The 14,387-nt window shown below is 46.3% G+C and overlaps 1 protein-coding gene across 2 annotated transcripts in view; it reads left to right on the top strand.

Moving 5' to 3' along the window:
• The window catches only part of SALL4 (spalt like transcription factor 4), a 17,628-nt gene that overhangs the window by 1,191 nt on the left and 2,050 nt on the right, over window positions 1-14,387 (top strand). The window contains exons 2-4 of one of the 2 annotated variants that reach the window (XM_019548145.1): window positions 7,315-9,837; window positions 10,476-10,783; window positions 14,273-14,342. In XM_019548145.1, coding sequence (XP_019403690.1) covers window positions 7,315-9,837; window positions 10,476-10,783; window positions 14,273-14,342 — 2,901 coding nt within the window. The remainder of the gene's footprint in view (window positions 1-7,314; window positions 9,838-10,475; window positions 10,784-14,272; window positions 14,343-14,387) is intronic. The other variant, XM_019548144.1, reaches the window with a different exon arrangement.

Here is a 14,387-nt window from a genome sequence, read left to right as displayed (position 1 = left end):
GTGAATGGCCGTCGCAGCCCAGAGCTTTGTCCCTTATCGCTCTCCGAAAGAATCCGCCTAATCCCGGGGTAGGTGTGTCCGCGAGCGCCGGGCCCGGAGCCTGCATGCCGCCGCGGGATTGCAGCACGAGTGCCCGAGAAACTGCCGACTAGATGCATCGGCGCAATAATAAAATCAAGCCCTTATCTCTTGCTCTTGGTGTTTTTCCTCCCCCCACCCGTGCCTTCTGCTTCTCGTTTCTGGGAGCCGCACCTCGGAGAACAGCGCGGCGAGTTGGGGAGCGGGTTGGCTACCTCCGTGCTCAATTAACAGGTCAGAAAACCAGCAGGTGGTCGCTGGGGACGGCTGCGGCGCCGCGCGGGGGAGTCGGCACGTCCACCGCGCGGGTTGGAGATGCCCGTTTGGCGGGATTACCGCTGGAGGCTGGGCTCAAAATGCCGCGGGCATCCGTGCTCGGCACGGGACGGCCGGGCTTGGCCGATCACCGGGGCTGCACCGTGCCAGCAAGCCCTCCCCCCCCCCCTCCTCGCTCACGCGGCCCCAGGCGCTGCCGAGGGAAGGGCTCGGGGTGCTCGACGGCTCGCGGAGACGGAGGGGCTTGCATCCAGCCCTCGCCCGCCTGCTGCCTGCATCGCTGCAAATGCAAGCCATGAAAGCCGAGCAATGCAGGCAAGGCGGGCCCGAGGGCGGGGGGCAAAGATGGGCTGCTTGTTTTTCCTTTGACGTAGGTGAAACATTATATTGGTTGTAGTGATCAAGTCCCTTTGCTAAACTCCGCAGCATGTGACGTTTTGACAGAGCTGCTGCTCTAACCTTTGCCTCCTCCTGCCTGCTGTGGGTGGTAAGTTGATGTCAAGCTTACAATTAGGACTCTCATGCAATTGACCTTGGCAGCGGGGTTTGTGCCGTTTAGCTGGGTCTTAAACACTGTACTAGTGTTAAGTGTGGTCTAGGGCCGCCTTGTTTTGCTGGTGGAAGTAATTGAGTGTGGAGGAAGAACCGGTCATGGACTCAGGTAGAGCCTTCGAGGGCTGAGATGCTGGAGGGAGGCAGGCTTCGCTGGCGCTTGGGCTTGGCTGGGGGGATGACTGGCTCCATGATGACTTCTCTGCCTTCAGCAGGGCGCTCTCCTTCTTTTCGCTTTTGCAACTTTTTTGGTATTGTCAGAATCGCTGTCCCGCCAAAGCGGAGGAAGCTCTCTGCAGTAGCCACACTGCTAAGCTTGAATTTCTCAAAGATTGTTTTATATGGGAGTACTTTGGGCAGATAAAGATTAGTTTGTCAGTGATAGGGGAGGAATGATGAAACCCAAGGTGTCCGAAGCAGCATGTTTGTCACTGTGGCGTCTCTCTTTTTTTAAAAAAAAAAAAATATGGCAGCCTCTTGTATTGCTTCAGGGGAGGAAGAAGTAAGATTAGTAAGAGCCAAAACAGGGCTCTAAAATTTGGATGGAGCTAAACTGCCTCGGCTTCCCCAGAAATGGATCTTGTTTTCAGTGTAATACATGAGTGCCCTCCACTGTTCGGCCTTTTAAGCTCAGTTGTTAATAGCAGCATCAGAACATGTGTTTGCTAAAGCTTTTGGTTTTGAGCCTCAGCAGGTAACAGCAGACATCTTAAAGGGGTTTGTCATGGCATTCAGTAACTTTGTTTTTTAAAGCCCTTTGAAACTACATCAAAAGGTTAATCATGTAAGGAGGTGGAATTTAGAGGCCTACTCTTAAGTTTCTAAATGGGGTTTCTGTGCCTACAATGTTACCAAAAAACCCCCCTCCCTGCATTTCTGTGAGGATAACAAGTTGTAGGAGTGTGTCGCTTCCCCTCAAAGTAATGTAAATCAAATTGAATTAATTCTGGGTTAACTTAATTACTTTAATTCTTGGAATACAGTTCGCCCAACTAATATAATTATTTTGAAGTGCAAGAAACCTTTTTAACTTGCTTTCTTCTGTGGGAAGGACATCCAGGGTTTTGCTAACGAAAAATGTCTTAATCATTTGCTATTGAAACATTTTGAACACTTTCAATTCAGAATTAAGTACGTGCATTTTTATTTATTTATTTATTTATTTTTTACAGTTGTGTAAAAACAAACTTCATGCAAGAAAATGTTTCTAGACAGTTGGCCAATCTTAACATATTTTGTTCAATCTTCTCCTCAGTTTGGATCCCTTTTTCTTTTTTTTTTTTTTTTTTTTTTTTTCCCCTCCTCCTCCCTTCCCGCTCCAGAGTGTTTAAAATGGCACTATTGTTCTGAAATCTGACAATAGCTATAACGAAGAAAGTAGCATAAGGATTTAAAATCTGAAACCTCCCCCAAGACAAAACTCAGAAATGGATTAATTAAAATAAATCTTTATGGATTTGCTTATTTTGATAGTGGGATTAAAAGGGCATGTGATTTCTTTTGTTTGTTTGTTTGATTTTTTTTTTTTTTTTTAAATAGTGAAATGCTTCAATGCTAACATGATCACACTTCAGTGCTAAAAAACAACTTTAACTAGTAAAGCTAGTCACCTGTAGAATAGACTTCTTTTTGGGGGGGGTTGGGGGAGTTGTTTTTTAAACATAAGTAGTTGTGCTTTGAGTGGTACTCCCATTATTTCAAACCTATTTAACTTTTTTGAATGAATTAATCTGTTCCCTTGTAAAACAAAGCACCTTACTAAATCAAATACCCCAGGTAATGGGGAAAGGGTGTTGTGGCTTTAATGACTCGCATCAACAAAATTCTTTTCAAATATTTAGAGGGTGGGGATTGCACCAGATCTTATTGTATATGACTACCTCATCCTACACAATAGTGGATCCTTTTTTGTTTCTTTTTTTGTCCTCTTGCCATCCATTTGGCAGTGATTGAATCTAAGACCCCTGCTGGGTTTACTGCATTCTTCTAACTTATTGGATAACTAGATGCTGAGAGATAACATTCCTGACATTTGGGGGTGGGGAGATGGAAAACAGTAGAAGTTCAATCCTTGTGAAGCATTTTGAGAGGGCCGCTTTAAGTGCACGAGCTATTGTCCTCACAGGACTCTCTAGCTACTGGGTAAATACTGTAACAGCATTTCGACAGAGCTGCCCAAAGATGTAGACGTGCATAGGGGGCTTCCTTTGCACAAAAGTAAACTCTTTTTGAAGGTGTTAAGTCCTTGTCGCTGACAACTGCCCCAAGGTAGGGGAAGTCGGTATGGCAAGCCATATTGTATGGTAATATTGAGGTAGCCTGATTGTAATCGCCTGGGTGTTCCTTCAAGATTTCTCCGGAGGAAAGAGGATGTAGTTAGAAAACAAGATGTAGATCTTCAGTGAGATTTTTCTCTTTAAACAAACTGAACTATTTTCTCATTGGCTAGCAATATTGATGCACTTACTTGCAGCGCCCTTCACAGGGCAGCAAAATATTATCCTCATTTCGCGGGGGTTGAAGCAAGGCACACCCTCTCTGAACTGGCTCAAAGCCACCCAGGGAGTCTTCACTGAGCTGGGAATTGAATCCATCTGTTCAGAGTCCTTGTCCAATACTTCAGTTGCAAGATTGGCACGAAAAAAAATCACAATTTTCAATTCCCCCTTTTTTGATAATGGCATCATAAGTGGCACCTGGCTGCAGGAAGGCTGCTAACCTGCCATGGGGTCCCTAAAACGGTGTTCTTTTTCTCTGGCTCTGAGGCAGTGCTGCTGCATCTAGGCAGAAAAGACCCTTCAACCCAGCTGAAATCCGGTAAGATGTAGTTTGTCTGTATGAGTCCTGTAGTGCAGGGTATCTTTTTTTTGGATAATTACTATTCCACTTTTAACCCCTGATGTAGATGGTTTTGCTCAACGTACCACACACCTCTGTTGTCCTTGGGGGTTTTGTTTGTTTTTGTTTTTGTTTTGTTTTGTTTTTTAATCCAGTTAGCAAGTGGAAGAAGATAAATATGGTGAGGCACGCTTGGTAGACAGTAAATATGTCCAGCCTTGGAGTTGATATGGAATGACATAGTATACTCTGAATTCAGAGCCTGGCTTACCTTGTGATGCCTTTCCCCAAGGTGAGCCGCAGGAAGCGCCCCCCCCCCCCAAAAAAAAAACCCCCACAAAGCCCCCAAAAACTGGAACAAAGGCAGTGATATCTCAGCCTCCATCTTTGTGGATTATATATTAGATTGTAGCAAGGTCATCCGTGTGAACTTCTCATGAAACTGCTTGCTTCTCTATTTTAAAAAGGTAGGAAAGGTAGAAAAAAAAAAAATTTTCCGCTTGTCAGATATTTCCAGTGGTGGTATAACTAAACTCCCACTGCACAGAGACCTAAAATTTCCAACCTTGACCCTATCAGACCTTCCTCTTGGCCAAGTCCTGAATCGTGTTGGGTATCTCCTGTAGCATACACTAATAGCTACCACTGCATCTAATTTTAGCGAACTTTTTACTTCCTGCTCCACTTAATTGTGTGAAAGATGAACTTTTAGCTGCAGTTACTTCATTCTGATGTAGGGGTGGTGATTGCACGGGGTGGAGGGGGATGAAGGGACTTGTCTCTTCTCTTAACTCCTTTATTAATGTAGGCGCACTAAAGAACAACCCAAATTGAGATGCTCATAATAGCTATTCATGGTCCGTTGATTTGCTTCTGACTCTTCCTGTGTACGCGTATAGCTTTAAAGTTTCTAGTGTTGAGTGCTGATTGTTCATGGGCCAAAAGACATGGAGCAGGGGTCAGCAACATAGGGAGCCACAGGACCCAGGCCATGGAGCTGGCGAGCTTTGCGTGCTCTCCAGCTGGGGTCAGGCAGCTAGCTGCACCCCTTCCCCTGCTGTTCCCACTAGCCTCCAGCCTGTGAGGAGCTGCACCTGAGGCCAGGCAGTACTTGTGCTGCAACTTGGAGGGAAGGGAAGGGTAGAGCGGGAGCAGCGCAGGGACACAGCTGGCAGCTGCCTAGAGATGCACCTGCTGGCAGCTGCGCTTGCTCTCTGGCTGCGGGCGAAGGGCAGTAGTGGGGATGCTGGCACAGCTCCCAGCTGCCTGACCCCAGTGTGGGTACAGGGAAACCCCCCTGCGTCTAGCCGGATGGCTTTAGAGGTACGTCAGTTTTGGACCAGAGCCAGGTTGTTCTGGTCCATGACTTGTTAAAAAGATTGCTGGCTGCTGACCTAGAGTATGACAGATCTTGCTTTTGGGACAGTGTTGCTGTTTGTGCGAACTGTGTATAGCTTCCCCCCCAGCTCTTTGTAAAGGGAGCTTTCTTGTATGCTTCAGTGCAGCTCCGTTAAGCTGGTATGGCTTCAGACCTGCTTTTAGCCCTCAACGTGGTTGCGTGTGTGTTTTTGTTGTAAGCCTGATCTAGCCTAACAAACCTTTTAAATGCACTTTCTATGACTCTGGCAGCTTTATTGTCCATGCTAAACCCTTCATAATTTTGACCGAGGAAATAGTGTGCATGTAAATGCATCAAGGTTACACTAGCAAATGTCAAGGGTTGGCCTGCCTTCCCACACACAGTCATTGTGGCCCAAACTAAACTAACACACCTGAGCTGTGAAAGTGTGCACTCAATGGGGGAAGTGTCTGCCCATGCAAATATGAACTTATGCATGCATTTCCTGTATCGGTTAAATGACTGAGCTGTATTGCATATTTATAAAAGGGGGGTGGGGCATAATTTCTGTAGATGTCAAGTGTTTCAGTCTGTCTTCAAAATTTGTGTGAACTATCGAACTGAAAATTTAGTGAGAAATTCTAATAAAACAGCTGCTGCTGGATTATTTAAAATGTGGCACCTAATCTGATGAGGTACTGGGCAGCCTCCAGTCACTGTAGCCATAGAGCCTCTGGCTTCTTTGTCCCTTCATCATATATACACAGGCTTGAAAACTTTGCTTGTATAACATCAGGGCCATGCACTGCCTTTGTGTGTAGTTGGTAACTGCTGAGTAGAGCAGCAGCAGAAGGGGAACTATTTTGATTTTTTGGGAGTGAGGGGTGGAAAAAGGGCAACTTTTTGAAGTGGGAACGTAACTGGTAGAAATGAATTGTGGTGGATTAAGTAACATTTCTGATTCTGCACTCGCTAGGATTGTTCCCAAGTCCTGTAAATCCGAGTCCCAACTAGAGGGGCTGTACAGCAACCCTTTTCTTTCCTGATTGACTTTAATCACTGTCAAATTTTGCTTTGTTGGAAGATGCCTTTCTCTTTTTTTCTTTTTTCCCCCTTCCTAGTAGGGAAGGAGGGATTTTGAAATGAATAGGGAAATTTGAACAAAAATTTAAATTGTAGCTACTTACCCTTCTTATTTCTAACCCCACTGTGTCCTATGGCACAAACTCTGCTGCTGCTTGAGAGGGGCTGTTTCTATACATTCCAAGGGAGGTATCGTTCACAGTACAATACTCGTCTTCCAGCCCATGTTTGAGTGACTTTTTTTTGTTTTTGACCAGGACACTCAAGTGTTCATTTATTGTTCATATTCAGATACTGCATGGGTTAATCTGTTTGGATTGGTGAGAGGAAACAGAACTAGCTTATGGATTTCCTCTCTCTGAAGTACAGAATGACTGACTGCAAAGACTGCTGAAACGTACATTTTTAAAGAACAGAATGGTTCTGCGGATAAGAGGGTTTAAATTTAAAACCCTTTATTTCTCTTCGTAGTAGTCTACATGTAAATGTTGGCATCAAACAAAATACATATCGGGGGGTGCTGATTTGACTAGACTCTTCTTTAAACATCTCTGTATAGGTGAAAAGTATAACTTAAGCCTGAGACTAAGTGCTAGTCTGCCAATGTTTTCTGTAATCAATCTAGTGTGGGGAATGGTAGCTCCACTGCTCCTCTTGGTTGTGGCCATTTGTTATAATGTGGAAAATGACTATAATGCAGGTTAACTTCTGTGATTTTTATTTTTTTTTTTCCATATCTTTGTGGCTTGGTTAGAATTGGAAGTACTGACTACAATAACCTTGGAATAAATTTCTGTTCTAATTCTTTACATAAGAAGCTTTGCCTTTTGAGTATGTCAAGCCTGACTTGGTTAGAATATCCCATCCCCTTCCTACATTTCTAAAGAGATTTCTCTAGGAAATGTAGTCCTTTGATTTATAGGTAATTCATAAGGCCTTGGGGTTTATCAATTTTTACATCAAATGATGCTGTTAAATGCACATGTGATGCTCAAGGTCATCAGCACAGCTAAGAGCAGGACTTGAACTGTCTCATGGTTGTGTTTAGTTCACTTGTCTGGGCTTTTACCACTGTTTCAGGATGGAAAAATGGTTATGGTGGGGAGAGATTTGATTCTCTCCTTTTTTTCCTCTCTCTCTTTCTCAAGGGAGTCCACAAGACGTCCCAGGTGATGGAGAGGGTGAAATGAGTTCCAAGAGGTGTCGAACAGAAGAAACCAACATTTGTGAGAAATGCTGTGCAGAATTCTTCAATCTCGCTGAATTCCTTGAGCATAAGAAAAATTGCACTAAAAATCCACCTGTCCTAATCATGAATGACAGTGAGGGAGCCATACCCCCCGAAGGCTTCCCTGAAGCTTCTGAGAACTTTCCAAACGATCGCTCAGATGGTCGAACAGCCAAGGACAGTCAGGCAAAGAGTTGCACTGGTTCTGTGGAAAAGAGAGAAGGAAAAGTTGATGCTGAACCTGTTGCAGGAATGTACCTAAAAACGGAACCCCCTGTGACTTCAGCAACTCCTGGCCTCGGCTATTTATCAAAACCCAAGGTACCAAACACTAATGTGACTTTGCAGACGATACGTGGCACCAAAGTGGCTGTGAACCAGCGTACCTCTGATGCCATCTCTCCTTCCGCAGCTAGTTTTAATGCTATCCCAATGATCCTGGAGCAGCTCGTCTGCTTGCAGCAGCAGCAGCTTCAGCAAATTCAGCTTACAGAACAAATCCGCATTCAGATTGCCATGATGGCTCCTCATGCCCTACATCCTTCAATAGCAGCTGCTGCCGATCCCCTAAAAGCGTTGGGTGCTCACATGTCTCAGCAGCTGTCAGCTACTGTTGCATTAATTGGACAAAAAGCTGGAAGCCAAAGCCTATCACTGGAATCCTTGAAGCAAGGAAAACTACCTCATCCTACCCTTGGCATTCCAGCTGCTGGCTCTGTAGCCGGCGGGCTTTCTTCCTCTCTTTCCTTGAAGCCTGAAGCAACCAGGGGCCTCCCAAGTTCTATTGCTCGGTTTCCAAACCCTTTGCTACCTCAGTCATCCAATTCTGTCATCTTCCAAAACCCACTTTCTGCAGTCTCGTCGGTGCTCGATCCCTCCAAGAAAGGGAAAGGGAAGCCCCCTAATATCAGCGTGTCTGATAGCAAACCAACTGCAGAAGAACCTTTCTTTAAACATAAGTGCAAGTTCTGTGGCAAGGTCTTTGGCAATGACAGTGCTTTACAGATCCACCTCCGCTCCCACACTGGTGAAAGGCCCTACAAGTGTAACATTTGCGGCAACCGGTTTACAACCAAAGGGAACCTGAAAGTGCATTTTCAGCGTCACAAAGATAAATACCCTCACATTAAAATGAATCCCTATCCAGTCCCTGAACACCTGGACAACATCCCCACCAGCAGTGGAATCCCGTACGGCATGTCTGTGCCGCTGGATGAGTCCAACCTAATTGTGGATAGCAAACCAGTTCTGACAACACTGCCGACCTCTGTGGGTGCCGGCTTGCCGCAGAGTATCTCCAGCCTAGCAGGCATCAAAGATTCTCTCCCCAGCACCCTGTCGAGTGACATGCAGCCGAGACCCTCTCCGGAAAGCGAAGGTGGCTCTTCCTCATCGGGTGCTGTCAGTCACGAGTCGGGAACCGAGCAGAGCTTGAGCTCGCCGCAAGCTAGCTGCAGCGCGAGCGTCTTCCGTGGAAGTGGGGCAAGTGAGCAAGGTTCAGAAACGTCCAAGCTCCAGCAGCTGGTTGAGAACATTGACAAGTCTGCTGCTGACCCCAACGAGTGCCTGATTTGTCACAGGGTGCTGAGCTGTCAGAGCTCGCTCAAAATGCATTACCGTACCCACACTGGCGAGCGCCCGTTTAAGTGCAAGATCTGTGGCCGTGCCTTTTCAACAAAAGGTAACCTTAAGACTCACTATGGTGTCCACCGAGCAAACACCCCATTGAAGATGCAGCATTCTTGTCCTATCTGCCAGAAGAAGTTTACAAATGCTGTTGTACTGCAGCAGCACATTCGCATGCATATGGGGGGACAAATCCCCAATACGCCCATGCCAGAAAATGCTTGTGATAATACTGATGTGGATCCTACGCAGGTTGAAAAGAATGGAGATGTCAGTCGTCCAGATGAGAGTATGGAAAGCATAGAAATAGAAGAAGACCTAGACTCCCAGGATGGCCCCAGCAGCTCTTCAAAGCCCCCTACTCCTTACGATACGCAGTCAGAATCTCCAGCCACAGTGTTTTCTGGTATTGCTGCATTGGAGAATCAGATGAAAATCGTAAACTCTGCTTTGACCCTACAACGGCAAAGCAGCCAGAAGTCCAGCGACAATGGCTCGGCAGAAAGTGATGGCATGACGAATGATTCTTCTTCTGTGACGGGAGATCCGGATTATCCAAATGGCAGGAGTCCTGCTGCCTCAGAATCGGCTTCGTTCCAGGCGCTGTCTCCAGCCAATAGCCAAGCTGAAAGTGTTCGGTCAAAGTCACCAGGCTTCAGCGCTCAAGAAGATGCTGCCGTGGGAAATAAAGCTGAAGGTCCCGAAAGCAATGTTCCTGAAATAGAAGGGGCTGGTGCTTTGGACCTAACTTATGGCAATATTGGTCGAAAAGTCATCAAAGAAGAACCTGGATTACACTTTGCAAATGGAGAGTATGGTGAGTTGTTCCTGGTAGCTGCACTGCCCCATACCCAGTAGACCAGTGGGAACATGGAGCTTTATTTCTGATTCCTGGAAGAAGTAGGGTGTTTTTTATTGCTCCAGGTATCATAACAAATACCCCTCTTGCTTTCTGGGCCCGATCTTGAAATTGCCGCATGCATGGGGCTGCCTTCTGCTGTGCATGGAGTGTGCTAGCCTTCCACTTACTTCAGTGGGAACTGCATGCTTAGTACATGCCCGACTCCAGTGAATGAATTGTTTGCATATTGCTCTCCTAAAATGATCATTACAGCGCTGATAAGAAACGGAACAAAGTTGGGTCAGTTTAGCCCTAGTATACTATATTAAAACTAAGAGAGAGTGCTCCATGGGGTGGGAACTTCAGTTCTGTACTGTGTATTGCAAGTCTAGATTTGTCCAAATCATTAAATGTCAAGCTCTTAGTTCCTAAATTCTTGCTGGCCAATGAGACGAGGCTTCTCTTCAATACGCCAGTAAACACTGATGGGAGTTTGAGTCCTATTTTCTGTGTGTTGGGTGTTGCACGAGCAAGATAAAAAATCCAGGCTGGCATCTTTTCTTCTAAAACCCCGACTGCCATGATGATAACCTAGGATGTATTGTCTCTTTCAGGTCGTAGCAGCATTCCCGCTGCCTTTGTCCGAGCACCACCAGCACTCATAAAAGTGGAAATGCTAGGTGAACGTCCCATTAGCACAGGCCATTTCATTGGCCCACCAGCTTTATCACCTGGTGTTGCCCCTCTGCTGGTGCCACGGCCTAAATTTTGCCGTCCAGCTAAACAGCACATCTGCACTACATGTGGTAAGAACTTCTCCTCCGCCAGCGCTCTTCAGATTCATGAACGGACCCATACTGGTGAAAAACCATTCGCGTGCACAATCTGTGGAAGAGCATTTACAACAAAAGGAAACCTGAAGGTAAGCTCTGACTGCTAAGGGAACAAAGTCTGATACGTACGCCTGGAGTCGCCTTCATGTAGAAACTCTTAACCATTCACTGAAATGTACCCATTTTTGATACAGTTGTCTAGGTCTTAGAGATCATAGCCAACTACTTCTGTCCTTTGGATTGTCCATGTAAATTGCTCATTTAGTTGGGGCCCTGAGAACAAAAATCTACTTGGAAAGTTTTTGGTTTTGTTTTTTTTTTTTTACTTCATGTCCCAGTGAACAGGGGCAAGAGGAGGAAGGGGAGAGAAGCCAGGCACCAGATCCTGCCCAGGGAAGGTAAATGATCCAGCTGCCTGCGCCTTTGGTTTGCTGAGTGTTTGGTGTACGTGCTTGGAGAAGCTGGAAGTGATTGCTGCCTGGGCCTGATGGAAGCCCTAATGAGGGGGCAGGGCCCGTGCAGGCCCAGGGACGTCGGTCTGAGGTGTAGAGTCCAGGAGAGCTGGCTGTACTTTAAAGACGCCTTACCAAGAGTGCAAGAACAAACCATCCCTTTGCACAGGAAGAAGACCAGCTTGGCTTAGCAGGGAACTCTTCAGGAAACTAAATCACAAAAAGGAAGCTTATAAGAAGTGGAAACTTGGCCAAACAACTAGGGAACAACATAAGTGCATTGCTCAGTAGGGGTGTACAAAGTGGGCCATATTCAGATTCAGATTTGGCCCGATTTCAGGGGATAGTGATTAGATTTGTTGATTTTTTTTCTGATTCGGCCGAATCTGATGCAGATTCAAAGAATCAGTAATTTTTGCCATAACGCAGCTTTTTAAATGGTTTTTTTTCCTACATACCTTGAGGTACCAGGTGGCTCATGAGCACTGTGATGGTGGGACAGATGGCGCATCCCACAGGAGCTTGGGAGGGCCTGCCAACTGCCCTAGGGACGCCCCCCCCTCGGGCGCTCCAGTGAGACGCTCCATCCACCCCAGCATCACAGTGATCACAAGTCGCCTGATACCTCAAGGTATGTAGAAAAAACACTTGTCTGTATCCAGATCGTTCAATCTTTCTGAATCAAATCGGAGGCTTCTGATTTGATTTGGAGAGACTAATGGGTCTCTTGATTTTGAGTCAAAGATCTGGCTGCTGAATTGGGCCCTATCTCCTTCAAATCAAATCGGCGCCCAAGGCTTTGCACAGCCCTATTGCTGGGGCATGCAAGGATGAAGTCGGGAAGGTCAGAGTACAAGTGGATTTGCAGCTAGCAAGGGATGTGAAGGGTTTCTACAAGTATGTCAGTAGCAAGAGGATGATCCATCAGGGAAGTGTAGATCTCTTACTGAATAGGGGAGGCAACCTTGTGACAAAGGATGCAGAAAAGGCTGAAGTGCACAATGCCTTCTTTGCCTCAGTCTTCACAGGAGAGGTCAGCCCCCAGACTACAGCACCAGGCAGCACAGTTTGGGGAGGAGGTGAACAGTCCTCAGTGGTGAAAGAACAGGTTGGGGACTGCTTAGAAAAGTTGGATGTGTACAAGTCCATGGGGCTAGATCGGATGCACCCGAGGGTGCTGAGGAAGTTGGTTGATGGGATTGCAAAGCCATTGGCCATTGTCTTTGAAAACTCATAGTGATCAGGAGAGGTCCTGGATGATTGGAAAAGGGCAAATGTAGTGCCCGTATTTGAGAGAGGTGGGGGGAAAAGGAGGATCCAGAGAACTACAGACCAGTCAGCCTCACCTCCAGTCCCTGGAAAAATCATGGAGCAGATCCTCAAGGAATCCATTTCTGAGAACTAGGAGAAGACGAGCAGGTGATTAGGAACACTAAGCATGGATTCACCAGGAGTAAGTCATGCCTGATGCTTTCTGTGATGAGATGACTGGCTTGGTGGATGCTGGGAGACTGGATGTGGTGTACCCTGATTTTTAGCAAGGCTTTTGTTATGGTCTCCCACAACATTCTTGCAAGCAAGCTAAGAAAGAATGGGCTGGGTGAATGGACTGTAAGGTGGATAGAAAATTGTCTGAAGCATTGGGCTCAGAGACTAGTGATCAAGGCTCAATGTCTAGTTGGCAGCTAGTATCAAATGGAGTGCCCCAGGGGTCAGTCCTGGGGCCAGTTTTGTTCAGTGTCTTCATCAGCGACGTGGAAGATGGCATAGTGCACCCTCAGCAAGTTTGCAGATAATACCAGGCTGGAGGGAGTATTAGATATGCTGGAGGGTAGGGCTGGAATTCAGAGTGACCTAGACAAATTGGAGGATTGGGCCAAAAGAAATCTGATGTTCAACAAGAACAAGTGCAAAGTCCTGAATTTAGGACAGAACCAAGCCATGTGCTGGTACAGGCTGGGGGCTGACTGGCTGGGCAGCAGCTCGGCAGAAAAAGACCTGGGGGTTAGAGTGGACAATAAGCTGAGTATGAGCCTGTAGTGTGCCTCTGTTGCCAAGAAGGTTAACAGCATCCTGGGCTGCAATGGTAGGTGTGGTTGCCAGTAGGTATGGGGAAGTAATTATTCCCCTCTATTTGGCACTGGTGAGGCCACATCTGGAGTACTGTGTTCAGTTTTGGGCCCCCCACTACAGAAAGGATGTGGACAAATTGGAGAGAGTCTAGCGAGAGCAACAAAAATGGTGAGGGGGCTGGGGGACGTGACTTATGGGGGAACTGGGCCTACTTAGCCTGCAGAAGAGGAGACCAAGAGGGGACTTAATAGCAACTTTCAACTACTCGAAGGGGAGTTCAAAAGAGGATAGAGCTAGACACATTTCAGTGGTGACAGATGATGGAACAAGGAGCAATTGTCTCAAGTTGCAGCAAAGGAAGTTTAGTTTAGATGTTAGGAAGAATTTTCTCACTAAAAGGATAATAAAATACTGGAACGGGTTACCCAGAGAGGTGGTACAATCTCCATCTTTGGAGCTTTTTAAGACCTGGTTAAACAAAGCTTTGACCGGGATGGTCCTGCGTTGAGCAGGGGGTTGAACTAGATGACCTCCTGAAGTCCCTTCCAACCCTCGTTTTCTACGAGTCTATAAGAGCTAGAATTCTGTAACTGCCTGTTTTAAGCAGTCTTGCTTCTGACACTTTTGGGGTGGGGCAAGGGAGGGGGATACAATTGAGACTTGGATTCACTAGCCAAAGTTTATTATGAGTTTGTAATTTGGGTGGATCATTTGGAGAAATAGCTTAATAGAAAACTCTGGCTCAAATAAGGTGACATTCAATGGTTTTGAAGTGATCATTTGCAAACAGTATGGAACAGACACCACTGCTTCTGGGAGCACCTTCAGAAACTCCCATGTTAAAATGGGAATTTTTTTGAAACATAGTACTAAACCAAAAAATTGCTGTAGTATATTAGCCAGAATAGAAGTGTTGTATAAAATAAAGGCATCCAAAACTTTCTTTTCGTGAGGAAGAGGCAATTATCTTTATTAGACCTAGTTGGCCTAATAAGTAGGGGTTCACTGATAGATTTTTGGGGCCAATACCGACAGCCCTTTTTTTTGTTTAAGGAGGCATGTCGGCCGATACCGAGCCAATTTCCGATACCAGCCCGGCAGCTTGGAGAGCTGTGTGCAGCTGGTAAGTCTGGTGTGGTGGAAGGGGGCAGGGGGGAGGGAGGGAGAT

Source organism: Crocodylus porosus, unplaced genomic scaffold (genome assembly GCF_001723895.1).
Source record: "Crocodylus porosus isolate Cpor-Errol unplaced genomic scaffold, CroPor_comp1, whole genome shotgun sequence".
Taxonomy (NCBI): domain Eukaryota; kingdom Metazoa; phylum Chordata; order Crocodylia; family Crocodylidae; genus Crocodylus; species Crocodylus porosus.
The sequence above is the reverse complement of the archived record's forward strand: the minus strand, read 5'-3'. Positions and strand labels throughout refer to the sequence as shown.